We start from the raw sequence: 14,466 nt of genomic DNA on the forward strand, positions 1-14,466 counted from the left end.
CCCGCTGCTGCACAGAGCGCTGTTCGCTTGTTTATTCAAAGTTTATTAATATTGAACGTGTCGCGTGTCCAAATTGCACCAAATCCGACATGTCCTTGGGTCCCCAGCAATACACCCGCCAAGTGTGAAGTAGATCGGACGAACGGTTCTCGAGATATGCGAAGGACACACATACAGAGATTCCTTGCTTTATAGTATGATGGGATTCTTTCATGGAACTGTCCCACACAACCTAATAGTTAAAAAAAAAAAAATGGTTCCGGATTTACAGGTTTTGTTTAGTATCTTTACACAGTGATCAAACATAGGAGGAAAGTGCTAACAAAAAAAATCCCCCGTGGTAAAATACAATGATATAAAGCACAGAAAGAAGAGATCCAAATTACTAATGTGTGCAGGTAAGATGGGGAAAAAAAGAAAGAAAAGGCAGGTAAGATCAAAAGGTTCTTATGAAAACACGTCACGCCAAAAGAAACCAGCAAACATGTCAAACATGTCCCTCTTAAGGTGGAGCAGGCCTGCACAGCCCAATAGTCATGAAAATTAAAAGGATAGATACCAAGGCACTTTGACTTTCAAATAAAACCATTTATCGAGGCAAATGATATCAGGATATTGGTTTGCATACACTGTATATGGTAATGATATCAGGAGCTTTTTACATTATATTTAAACATATAAAGCACTACATTATCTGTAGGTCTAAGTGCTTTGGTATTCGTCTTTGGAAATTCAACCCTAATCCTCATAGCCAAAGACCTTGAACGTTTGTTGTGCTTCTTGAACATTTTTTATTATAATTATTTTTAGTTAAGTAAATGATTTTGTAAGTCAGTGTGAAACTACTTACTTGCTACTCACATTTATTTTAGTAATTTAAGATTCCATTGAATATTCTGATCATTAATCAAGTGATAAAAAATGTTTATGTAAAAGCAAAAACTTTGATGATAATTATAATTTATTATTATTATTATTTTTATGTAACAAAGGGAAGTGCTAGTCCTGAGTCCTGCTGTTGCTATGCAACTATAGGAAGCCCATATGAATTTGAAGTTGTCATATTTTCAACTTTCAGCTCTCTGCGTGCCATTAGTATCCAGCTGAAACATCTTCTCTTCTTCTACTGTGAACACAATGATGAATGCTTTCATTTAAGAATAACTTAAAAAAAAGCCAGTGTTTCAACATATACAAACAAACGTTTAAGCAATGCATGTATATTGAAAGAGATGGAGATGAAGTCTCGTAAGAAAATTTTAATGGATGAGGATGTTTTTCTACTTGCATTAATTGAGTCATTTGAGGTATTGCTGTGAGTCCTATTGGACACATCACTCCCATTCATTGCTAAAAGAGGATCATAATTGTCCTGGTTTTTCCTGCTTTTCATGTTCCTGATCAAATGCCTTTTGAATGAAAATAACTGGAAATCACGCAGAAGCCCAAGGTTTCCCATTTCTTTTTAGTGCAGCAAGCTTTGTCTCTTGATGACATAACTAGCTCGAGTTCTGGCTGTGTCTTTCTGAGAGAGACCTTGTGTGTTAACAAATCCCAATAATTAGAACTGATAATGGGTCTAATCGAGCATGCCTAAATTCTCTTCCTTTTTAAGTAGGCAATATGGAGCTAAGTATGTTATAGTGTTAGTGTATAGTGTTATAGGAGAGATAGAGGAGACAAGGGAACATGGAGGGCTATTGCAGTGGAGAGCAGACAAAGAGAAAAGGAGAGCTATGCAATGGAGAGGAGAACTGACGACAGATGAGTAAAGATTAGACCATTTTAAGTGTATTGAGCAGAGAGATTCACCCCCAGGTCCCCAGAGAACTCATTATGAGCTAGTCCTACTTGTCACACAGTTCTCCCACTCTGGGAATGACAAGACTCCAGTAATGTTACCACATCAAACAGCCATACTGTCACCACACCCCGTCTGAGCATACTGAGGAGCTGACGTCTGCCCAACTGCCTGGGACCCAATACATAGGTGGAATAACATTAGGCTTACACTGTGGAAATAGAGGCTAGCTCATATTTAATGTGGCCTGTAGCATCAGTGGTGATGTGTTTTTGTTTTTCTAGCAGAAAAATGCAGCCATAGTTTCCTTTTACAGTGCATACATTTAAGCACACTTCAACTGGTCTGTGTATGGGCGTGTAAGTGTTAAACTTTTAGCCTCAGTCAGACTTTGGTTGAGTTATTTGGTGTGTATGTGAGCCTAGGCCTTGCTGCCACCAGTGGTCTAGCAGTAGGTGGGATCCATCAGTTGGCTGGGGATCTAATCGCTGCCCCTGGCTCCAGACCTGCTCCACTCTCCTGATCAGGCCTGCTCTCTGTCCACATAATTGGGTTGGTGTGTGCATGCACGTGTCTGTGCATTGTGTACATGTGTGTAAGCCCCTCCATACAATGCCAACTGAGCGATGCCAACTGAAATGGCCACATTTAAACTCATACCGCATTACAACGCAGCCATTACAATGAAAATTGCTCTCTATCACAGATCCCCCTCCTATACATATTGATTTCCTGTGTATCCACTGCATGATCTCAGTTGTTATTGTTTTACAATGATACGTATGCTCTATGTGATTACTGCAGTGCCTGTATTGTGCATTTAAGCCATGTTTAGCAGGTCTATGCTTCTACGGCTTCTATGTGCCATGGAGGGGCGAGAGTCTGCAGGTTTTCGTTCCAACCAAAGACTACACACCAGGTGATTTCACTGATTAGTTCCTCTTCTCTTGTTGAAGTTGTGCTAGTCAGTGAATTCATCTGGTGTGTAGTCTCTGGTTGGAACGAAAACCTGCAGACTCTCGCCCCTCCATGGCACATGGTTGAATACCCCTGTTCTAGGGTTTGATCAGACATTACAGCTAAGACAGAACCCCTCCTGGACCTAATGGTTTTGCAGCACTTCAGCCTCTTTCTCACTATCCATACCTGCCCCATCTCTCTCCGCCCTCTTACTTTCTCTCTCTGCCTCCCACCTTCCTTCCAGTTTGTCAGAGTAATGGTTTGGAAACAGACTCTTGTGAAGAAGAGGGGGAAAAAGTGTTTCACTTAATTACTTTCTGGCATTGCCTCATGCTAGATGTTCACCATATAGCACAGGAGGCTTGTTCGCTTGCTCTCTCTCTCTCTCTCTCTCTCTCTCTCTCTCTCTCTCTCTCTCTCTCTCTCTCTCTCTCTCTCTATGCCTCCCATTGTCGCCATCTCTCTCCACAGTGTTTGACAGTGCCAGTCGTGTGCCCATCTGTCTGTGGGGCCAGTTGGGAGGGAAAAGCCAGCTAGCATGTTTACCAACTCAACTGTTTGATTCTGTGTGCGTGTGCGTGTGTGTGTGAACATGCATACAGCAGGCCTTGATGTCTGATGATTAGCTAGCTTGCCTGGCTGAAAGCCTGGTCTGCAGTCTTGCCAGCTTCATGTGTTAAAAGAAAATATTTATAATCAGGATTAGCTTTTTTTTTTTTTTTTGGTTCTTTTTCTTTTTTGTGTGCACTGATTCAAACACACAAATTCACAAACATTCCATTTGCCTAATCTCTTCATGTAGCCTATATCCAAATATATACCTATACAATGTCTGCGCTGGACCTCATGTTGTCGTTTGTACTGGATTTTCTGTTTCATTTTATTCTGTACAGTTCTGTTTTTTTGCAATCTTCTAATCCCCCCCCCCCCCCCGTCATGTTCTGCTCTCATAGTGTCTGTTCTTGTCCCTTTCAGCTGTTAGAGTCCACAGACGTGAAGGAAGATGCAGTCCTCTGCTGTTCCATGGAGGTATGGGACACACATACACACACACACACACACACACACAAAACATACACCATACTTATGCCCTTGGGCATGAAGCTAGAGGCTGTTTTGGAATTCATGTTAAAGCCAGGCAATGTCCAATAAAAATGTATGAACAAATGCATGCAATACACAAATCCCATTCAATATTCATTTTTTCCTGGACATGAGATAACAGTATGCCTATATAAGCTATAAGGCTTTATTTCAACTCAAACTTGTAATCTCAAACATGTATTGTAACAGTTGTATTTTTGTGGCCATCTCAAGCACAGATCTTTGTTATTACAAGGCAGTGTGTTTTGTGTCCTGATCTTCTCTTCCAGTTTCCTGAGGTTTATGAATAATAAAGTAGTGCAGGTGAATTGGCGAAGAATTATAGATTAAATAGGAGCTGGAGCGGTGGCCAGACAAGAGCAGGAAGCTCTCACCAACTGTGAAGAGCATGAGAGGGAGAGAGGGGGAGGAAGAGAGAGGGCAAGAAAAGTGAGCTCTGGTTGGCAAACAGCTCCCAGATGCTCACAAATGCAACCACAACCTTGCAATCTCGATTACTTACTTGCATGCACACACGCGCACACACGCACACACACACACACACACGCGCGCGCGCGCGGCTCCATGGCCAGAGGGCCTGTGATTTTCTGCTGTCTGTCTGTATCCACAGTGACAGGGTACCAGACATGCTATCCTGCTCTCAGAGAGGGACACACACCCTTATTCTGACCTCCCACCCATATTTTTTCCTGTCTAGGGGTGTGTTCAGAATACACACCCCTCAGTGGTACACACTCAGTTTAAGAGTTATTTATCTGTATTGTGTTTTTTTTTTTTCATTCAGAAATCAATAATCTGTCTTTCTCCTCTCCCTCCCTCTCCCTCCTCTCTCTGACCTTGTTCTCTTCTTCACCAACCTTCCTCTCCCTCACATCTCTGCTAATCCTCTTCCTCCCTATCCTCCTTCCTTCTTGCCCTCCTCCTCCCATTTTTGTCCTTCCTCGCTATCTCTCTCCTTCCCTCTATCCCCCTTTTTGTCCTCCACCAGTTGCAGAGCACCGGGCGTCTCTTGGAGGAGCAGCTTCCAGAGATGATGACAGATCTTCTCGCAGCAGCCAGGGACAAGATGCTATGTCCGGCCGAATCTCAGCTAACCCGCTCCCTCCTCATGGAGGCCATCGAGCTGCATGCACACCGCTGGAGCCCCCTGGAGGCCCTCACCACCCAATACTACAACCGTACCATCCAGAAGCTCACCACCACCGCCTAGGCGCCAGCCCCCAGGGAGGAGAGGAGACGGCCCCCAATGCCCCTGGCAATACACTTTATTTTTCTGAGTCTGATCCTCTAACTCTGAAGCCCCATATGATACACCATGCTCTGGTCCCAACATTGCCAGCTCCCCTATCCTGCAATAGGCCCCTGGTCTCCAAGCTTCAAGATACTACAGCAGAACCATCCACTATTATAAGATCCCCACTACAGCCGAGGCCTACCAACACTAAAACCTAACTACCACACTCAAACCCTGACCATTACACCAGGCCCAGCCTCTGTCCCAGTCCAAACCCTAAACCTACACTCCCAGAGCTACTGATAGAAATTTGTATCAACATCTTAACCCTCTCCCAGTGCTTTTAGCCCTACTTCAGTGATCACCAACCTTTCAGAAGAAAATAAGTTTTGCAGTAAAAATTTAAGGCAAGATCTACCTCACAGGAAAATTTTGATAAAAGCCCCTAATGGCCTAATATGGCCACATTTATATGTTTCTATTTTGGCGTGTTAAATGACAAGAACAAAACATGCATATCCCTTTTCTCATTGAGAACAATGTAGGGAAGACCTAACCTACAACACTGTGCTGTGAAAAAGTTTGAGAGAAGTTTAGTCTTTTTTGATATATTTGGATATGTGGATATTTAATCTTCATTTTAAGACTACTGACAGATAAAGGTAACCTAGTTTAACAAATAACACTAAAAACATATGTGTTGCAATCATTCATTCAACAAAAATCAACACATGCAATTTCTTGGCATGTAAACATAAGTACACCTCTAGCTTCGATAGCTTGTGAATTATCCGTCGGACCTGTATGGGTAACGCTGTAAACTACACAGCATGTGTAATATTTGCGTATCCGAACTTGTTGCGGCCCAGTTGCAGCACGGCATTTTAAGCTGCTACACCAGGTCCGTTATTGTTCCACTTTGGTCTACTGGTTGTGTTGCGCCTATCTACATTTTACCTGTTGGTAGCGAACACAATCTAGTTTTGCTTACGTTTAGTCCCGCGACAGCAGGGCTCTAAGGATCGGAGTGTCAGTCGGCCAGTCGGTCGCTCTGTTCACCACTTTTGATCACATGGGTGAAAGTGTGCTGCAGGGAGTTAGATTGCAGTCTCTTAATTGGGAGACCCCAGTTCGATTCTCAGCAGGGACAGTTCCACAAAATGCATTGTCGCGGGGCTGTTAGACTCTTAGCCTCTTTCCATAAACAAGTCAAGTTGTACCGTGAGGAACATTAATGTACCATATAGGGTACTAATGTCCCTTTTTTTGCATACTGTTGCCAAGTAGAAGCTTCTCAGTGGCTATCCATAGATAACCTCATCTCCAACATTTATTTCAGTGGCATTGGTTTATGTATCCTTTATTTTGTTTACTGATATGATGATAAATGACTATAATAAGCAAAATTGTGGCATTTATATACATTTATATGGCTCAAATACGCAACAACTGCGTAGTCCAACAGCTGCGTAGTCCGACAAAAATAGAAGCCATGTGTATCACAAAAGTTGCGGCTCCGACCCTTCTCACACAAACAGACAGAACAGAAACGCACCCAGTGTAGCTGAGCCATTAGGCAAATAATTCCCTGAGGCCAGGGATTTCTTTAGGATCGTTCCATAAAGCCCCTAAAATGATCTCCTCATTTTAGGGGGCTCGTATGTAGCATTTTACAGTAGTTTCAGCTGTAACACTGCAGTTTAGTCCCTTGTTACCGTGGCAACCGCTCACTGCGGATCGTGCATGATCCCCAGAGGCTCAGCAGAGATCTATAAAACTCACAACTTCCCTTGCAATTTCATCAAAGTGTACATTTCTGTGACACCAAACCATGTAATACAGAGTATTTCATCCAGACTATTTATCATTTTTGTGTACTAGAAACGGACTGGCTGCAAGCTAGCTAATGGGAAAATGCATTGAACAAGCTGCTAGCTTGGTGAATTTCAGTCAACAAGAATGCTGTAAGCATATTTGGCTATCTGGCTAGATAGCCTGAAGCCTCCTACACATAAAACATGATTGTAATATTAATGTGTTTAAAAAAATACAAAAACAAATGACCATGGGAGGGACTTTAACATTTAAAGAAAGGAAATATCAGGGTCTCTGTGCAACTCATCAGCAATAATATAATGATGATTTTTTTGATGATTTAAGGATCTTATCTTCCTTATCTGCAGATTTATCTAAGGATATTCCCTGAGCGGTGATTTAAGTGGGTTTTGTGAAACTCACTTGAATTTAAGGGGAACCTTAAAGAGTGCTTAAGGTATACAATGTAACTAAGAGCTTTTGTGCAACTGGGCACTGATCTCTATGTAGTCTAATGATGTTTCAGTCATTTGTACCTGTTTTGGTGCACCTGATTCTAATTTTACTCATTTGATGAGATGATAAAGGTAGGGGTGTAGTAACTTTTTCCACACAAGGAAATTGCATCTCTGATTATATTAATTGCATACATGGTTGCAAAGTGTGATTTTTCAAATTTCAAATTAGGTTATCTTCATCAATATCAATATATATCTTCATATCCAAAATATGGCAAAAAATACAAAACATTTCAGGTGGTGTACTTTTCATTTACACACATTTTCACAGCACTGCATATTAATTGTAAGAATACATCTACTGATATAGATAAATACATTTGATTATATTCTGTAACACCAGTTATACACATTGAGCAGACATTCACTTTTCTAGCAGTCTGGCTTGACTACCTAACTAGAACAACTAGGACTCGTCTACTGTACTATAAAAGATTCAAGGGTTGGAGCTGAAACAGGTTTTGCATCCAAAACAAATCACAGCCAGCCCTTCAGTGTGATGCAGTCTATTTCACTCCCATTTGAATGCATCCTACCTTTATAGGATCAATACATAGTCATGTAGGGAGGTCAGTATCAGGCTAGCCTACTAATGTGCACAAGTGTCAATCTGCCTCTCTACTATTTTACCATCATACAGTCATTCTATTTGACTTTATTTACAGTGGCACCTTGTTGTTGGCTCTTTCATGCTATCAGCACTAAAAAGGGATTGGGCCACATGAATACACTTGCTCAAATCAACCAACGTTGTGTTACGTGATCATTGTACTGAATTCTATAATTGGATAATTCTTCCAAGATTGGTGACCACTGCCATAAACAAACCATAAACCAGTCAATAAACAACTAGCCCAGAGCCAACAAGAGTACAGAGGATATGGCTTTCAGGCTTTTTGGAAAGTATATTTGATACAGACTGACTTGGATGGCCAGTAGGGGCGTGCTTGGCCGCGCAGACTCTGGGAGCGTGCCTGGCTGTGGCTAGTGGAGGATAAAGGAGGGAATGGACAAGAGAGGGGTCATGTAGCGGAGACGAGGAGAGGGCAGCAGCTTGTCCATAGGGAATAGAGAGATCCTTTCCCCAAAGATGAATGGAGAGGGGGTTAGGGCACTCCGTGTCAGTCCCTCCATTGTTCATTTGCCCACCACCCTCCCCTCTGCGTCCCCCCTCTCTCCTCCCCCCTCCTCCGTCTCTCCGTCAGCCCCTGGGGTCTGTGTGGCTGATAAAAGCGAGCGGAGGAGGGAGAGCGTAGACACGGTGCTGTCTGTCCCGGCCGTCTGCCTCCCCGGGCCAGGCACCGGGTCAAAGGGCCTCGCCGCGGGGCCGTGCTCCGGCGCTCCCACAGCTCCTCCCGCCTTTGTCCCCCCCCCAGCAGGAAGCCTTTTTGTGGGGATGAGACAGCGGGCCTGCTGGCCTGGCCTGGCCTGGGCTGAGGATAAGGATCAGGCTGGCGAGGGCAGGGTGGCAGATGGCTGCTTGAGCCCTTGTGAGACGACACACTCCCAGCACACACCCCTCCAGCCTCCCTGGCTCCCAGCCCCCCAGCTCCCGACACCCCGAGCGCAGGCCGGGTCCCCAATAGGAGCAGGAGAAAGGCTGCGGTGCGGGACCGGGCCGGAGGGGTGGGGGGTCGGCCGAGGGCGGAGAGAAGCATTAAAACAGACACTGCTCTCTGAGGATTCTTTGTTTTTGTCCATTGTCCTACAGGGGAATTTGGGGTTGCCTCATCTCCTCTGTCAAGCCGTGCATGTCCATGCTTTGTTATTCGCATCATTGATATTATTATATTATTTTTTATCAATTATTGTTTCTGTCATTGTATTCTTTTTTGAAGTCTTGTTTTTATGAGGAAAAAAATGTCTGTATGTATGAGATATTCTAGGGGTAGGCCTTATTGCACAGGTTTGATTTGTTTTGCACTGTTTTGAGGCGATTTGCTTTAAAAGTAAAAAAAAAAAAAAAAAAAAACAGCAAAAAGTTGAATTTGAATCAGTGGTTGTGGATTAACATGAAAAAACTCAGTAGTGAGAAAAATGGATTGAGTATAGTGAGGGTTTTTAGGATGTTTTAAGAGACTAGTGGCCTTGTCAACTATCCATTTTTATAGGGTGTTTTGGGGCCTGCAGGCCTGTGGCAGCAGAGGGCATGCTGAGAATGACCAAGACTGACTCTTTATTCACATCATTCTGTTGCTGAAAAAACGCAGCGCTCATCTGAGGAGTAAGAGAAAAAAAAAAGTGAAAAGTGAAAACAAAAAAAGAGCATGGCACACAGACAAACAAAAGTGAAATGCTTTTTCAAATTGTTCTCCTACTCAAGCCATTCTTTGCGGTGGACATTTTGCAAGTGTTTAATATCGACTGTATTTGAATCTTGCTTTGTTTTTGAGAAAAATGAGAATCATTAACCTGTGTATTTGAAGATGATGATGATGAAAAGAAGAAATCTTATTATATGACCTCATTAGCTAGTCATATGTGACCCTTATTCCGGCTGACCTGCTAACGTGTGTACTATGATATTGACGTACCAAGCCAATCATGTACCATTTGTAAATGGGCTCTATATATAATCCAGCATTCAGTATATTTACAAGTATTTAAAAAGAACTGAGAGCTCTAGGAGGGGCATAGTGCAACACGATGTGGTTTTAGATAGACTGGTTATGGTTGTGTGGCTAGAAGTTGGCCTTCCCATGCGTTCCTATCAGGAATCAGCTCATGTTAAGTTGCTCGGGGGTAGTCACACACACACACATACCTACACGCACACACATACAGTATATGCACATACATACACATACTTAGTTTCCCATTGAATCTCTGTGGGCAGATTTATGTGTGGTTTTTTTATTATTTTCTCTGTCTTGCATCAAGAATCCAGATCATGTGTGGTAGGAACACACCCCAGATGATTAGTTAGATGAACTGGGTGTTTTTAAAGCTCACAGTGAACGTTTTGAGAGGTGCAACCTAATCGTCTGTAAGCGTGCATCTGCCTAAGAAGTGATGATTTTATTTCATTGATGTTTTTTTGTTTTTGTTTTTTTGTCTTTATTTTATTTCTAGGTTTCTATTTAAATGAAGTATAGGTCATATAAAATTTTCCCTTCTGGTGGGTTTTCAAAGCAGCTGAAACAGTTGTGATACCTAGCTTGCTGGCAAGTGTGTAAGTGTGGTATTACCATGTTTCAGTTTGTACAGAAAGACATGCCTATCGGTTAATTCCATTATGCAAAGAGCGGCTCGCTCTCATTGGAGATGGGGGCAGGTGGGGGTCGCCCCCTCATCTGTGGCACTGGAGCCTCCCCACCCCGTGTGCCCTTAGACCCCTTCACCCGGGTCACGTGACTCACTCGACGATTGAATGCGACGCACCTTCATTTGCATATTCTCATGAATATTGGAAAAAAACGAGGCTCCGGTTGGCACACAGACAAAGCTGTAGATTTGCAGAAGTGGGTCATCTGTGAGCTCTTGTTTGTTTTGTTTTTCTAAGCAATTGAAAAATAAACTAACAAGAAAAAGAGAAGTGATGGAAGGCTGTGGTGTGTTGTCTCTCTGCTCACTATCAATAGTCATGTGGGCGCTTGCTCTGAAATCAGTGTGGTATAATGAAGATGTTCACACATCACAAAAGGGAAAAAAATGGTGCACACTTGGTATTTTCTCCACTTTTTCCTCTGCTATTACCAGATAGACTGTAACTAATCCTGGCACCACAGTAGGTCATTACACTAACAAATCATACATGCACACGCTGGGACGCCTCATTTACATGTCTTCACCTTTACATAGTCACACATTGTAAAGACCATACACTCTTTAGACGTGTGTGTGTGTGTGTGTGTGTGTGTGTTGTGAGACTGTTGTAGGATGTCCTTGGCCAGCGATTTGCCTTTGGTTAGCCCTGACACATGCCTGGGGCTCCCCGGCTGTGGGCCTCCCAACGGGGCTCCCCATACTGGGTTTGTCCCCCCCATTGAGGACTGGGTTTCTGAACCTCGTCCCTCGGCCCTAGGACGTCCTTCAGCATCCGTCCACATCAGTCAAAGCCCCTACGTGAATATTCAATACATGTATGCAGGTGAGAGACACTTCAAACATGCCATGAACATGAAACATCATAAATAGCTTCTTATTTTCACCAATTATCACAGTCATATCCCTGACAGAGATGGATTTGTGACAGTGGTTTTGTTTAATTTTAAAATCACACCACATGTAAGCACCTCTTAACACTGCAAGCAGAACAACATGAACAGTGACATTGGGCAACAAATGATCGTTATGGAGCAACTCGTGCAGCAAAACCAGTGTCAAGAAAGAAATGAAATTTGTTAAACTAGTGGAAGTAGAGGGAGGGAGAGGAACGAATAAATGTGGAGATTTGTCGAGGGACAAAGCGAGAACGCGGAGGAGTTGGGAGATAAGGATATGGGCGATGAAGTGATTAAATGTATAGATAAATATAGAAACGGCAGAATCTCGGGACAGTAAAGACCGGGAGAAATAAATGCAAATGGATGAAGAAAGACAGAGCCTGCCCCGGCTGAGCATTAGCATCACGGTTGATTTAGCTTGAAAACAGACAGTGGAACACGCATGTTGGCCCTAGGGGATAAAGCAGTGTTAGCCAGCTATCCTGTTAGAGCCTAAACTGGTAAGTCACTAATTTACAATTAGATCACATTACAACAGGATGGGTTAATATTTGTCTGAACCTAGATTGACACAATGAGGGAAAATTAGGAGAGACTGAGAGAAGAGACTTGTTCATGTAGGCCAACTAGAGGGGGATGAGAGAGGGAGAGAGAGAGAGAGAGAGGACCGTAGGCTATGGAATGATGTAGGCCATTTTTATTGTGGAGTTTCAAATCAAATCCATGTTTGGAACGGTTCATATTAATAATATGGGCCATGGGGATAGACACATAATAATCATAAATGCTTTATGGCCCCATATCATGGTTTGAGCTCGCCTGCTTTTTCTGCTGGCAGTGATGGATGGGGTGTGTGTGTGTGTGTGTGTGTGTGCGTGCGCGGGGTGACCTATCAAACCAGTGCCACCCATTGTATGAGCCAGACAAAAGCAGGCTGTAGCTCAGCTGGCCTTGATGACGAACCAAAGAGGGGGGGGGGGGCACTCTCACAAAGACGATTGCACTCACACACACACACTCTTACCACACACCCCTATATAATACTATGCTAGTATAACAGCTTCACTCATGTCTGAAGAGGCCAGAATAAATCGTGAGTGTGTGTGTGTGTGTGTGTATTTACCTGCGGACGTCTGTGTCATTTCATAAGATGTCTGTTGTGCTTTTCAGACCTTGATGTTGTTTGCATCACATGTTGTTTTTCATCCATGCCGCCTGTCTGAACACGAAGCGTCGTGTCTGTGTTTGATCAACACACAAGCGCGCCAGAGGAGAGCACTGCAGAAACTCTTCCATTTGGTCTGAGGGGTAAAAAGGCCAGATATTGTGTAAGACAAAGTGGAGTCGAAACCGAGAGAAGCCTCCCCGGATGTTTCTCAACAGCGTGCGCTGCTGTGGGAGAAATCAATAACTGTGGGCTACGGAGTGGTTTTAGCTTGCTCTTTTGACCCTTCCATCTCAGCAGCTAGTGCGCTGTAGTTTACTCTTCCCGAAAAAACAGATTCCATCTCATCTATATTTGGATTCAAACATTTCAGTTTGGATATATGTCTGTCATATACTTATTCTGGCACCTCACATAGATCTATCCCGCATCTGAACTAAATTTATCAACTTAAAGGAGAATATCAGTGTCGTAGCCTTTTTACTACTGTCTCCATCTACTTTGCATCTCCCCCAATCATTTTGCAATGTATGCCTTATATAATTTGATTTTTTTTTTTAACAATTACTTGTTTTTTGTTGTTTTCAAGCCTACCTTGAAATTACCTGCTGTCCCGGCTAACAAAGACGCCCTAAATAAAAAGACATGGATGTGATAATAAAGTTTGTAAGGTGACATGATGTTGAAGGATTCATTTCCTGGAGGAGACTTCCATTTCTTACTGTGGGTGTCAGGTGATTGACAGTAAGCAGAGCGTAACGTAATGCGTGCATTGATATGAAAGCACTTAATTCGGGTGCTGTGAAATAATGATAAAACAGAAACTGACAAAAACCAAATTGAGGCATCATGTTTACTGTGATGGATTATCTAGCTGGGGCAGTGTTAAAGTCTGTGGAATGTGTATGGCAGGAATTGGCTTCTTCTGAGGGAAACGAGCCCTCATATTACCTCCACCAATGCTGACTGTGTACAGACACCAGCAGGAATAATTTACAAGAAAGGGCAACTTAGACGATTGGCATAAACTAAAAGAAACGCTGGTATTATCCTTTAAGCAGGGTGAAGCAGCCTACACACACACACACACACACACACACACACACACACACACAAACAACGTTCTCCAAAGTATTTAAAAATGGAGGTATTCAAGGGAAAGTAAAACCTATAATCTCAACCAGGGAGGAAGCTGGTGAGCCATATTCTTGCTTCCTGGACTGGCAGTGGAGGAAATGATGTCATGACCTGCTCACTTCCTGAATGAACTGTTTCAGTGGCTCCTCTGGTGGGGGGATTGCTGAGTCAGGAAATTAACAAATTATTGGTTTCTAGTGTAGAACAGTGTAAATTGACTCAAGGATGCATCCGTGGCTAAATCTCTCTAAAATAATGGCTCTACGCATCAATAATACAGTATTTGTGCAGAGTATATATAGCCATTTCTACTCGCTGGACACAAAACCACAATGCAACTACAGTTTTATGTCACATTATTTTTGCAGTAGAAATATGAGTTGCACATCCTGTCACACTCCAGTTTCGTATACACTATTGACGCGAACAATTCATTTGTGGGTGCAGAACATGGGCTGACGTCTCTGTTGTTCAGGAACATGCGTGCCCTAGCAGCGGCCCCGGCTGACAAGCGCGTTGCGGTATTCTCACTTTGTTGCTGCCAGCAGCAACACGCACGCTGCCAA

At 43.1% G+C, this 14,466-nt stretch overlaps 1 protein-coding gene across 1 annotated transcript in view; it reads left to right on the plus strand.

Moving 5' to 3' along the window:
- The window catches only part of ctif (CBP80/20-dependent translation initiation factor), an 80,839-nt gene extending 69,868 nt beyond the window's left edge, over nt 1-10,971 (plus strand). Inside the window, exons 13-14 of the mRNA XM_071896760.2 lie at nt 3,737-3,790; nt 4,854-10,971. Of these exons, the coding sequence (XP_071752861.2) occupies nt 3,737-3,790; nt 4,854-5,075 (276 nt within the window). The 3' untranslated portion in view covers nt 5,076-10,971. The remainder of the gene's footprint in view (nt 1-3,736; nt 3,791-4,853) is intronic.
- The last annotated feature ends 3,495 nt before the right edge of the window (nt 10,972-14,466 follow it).

The sequence above is a fragment of the Centroberyx gerrardi genome, chromosome 2 (genome assembly GCF_048128805.1).
Source record: "Centroberyx gerrardi isolate f3 chromosome 2, fCenGer3.hap1.cur.20231027, whole genome shotgun sequence".
Lineage (NCBI taxonomy): Eukaryota > Metazoa > Chordata > Actinopteri > Beryciformes > Berycidae > Centroberyx > Centroberyx gerrardi.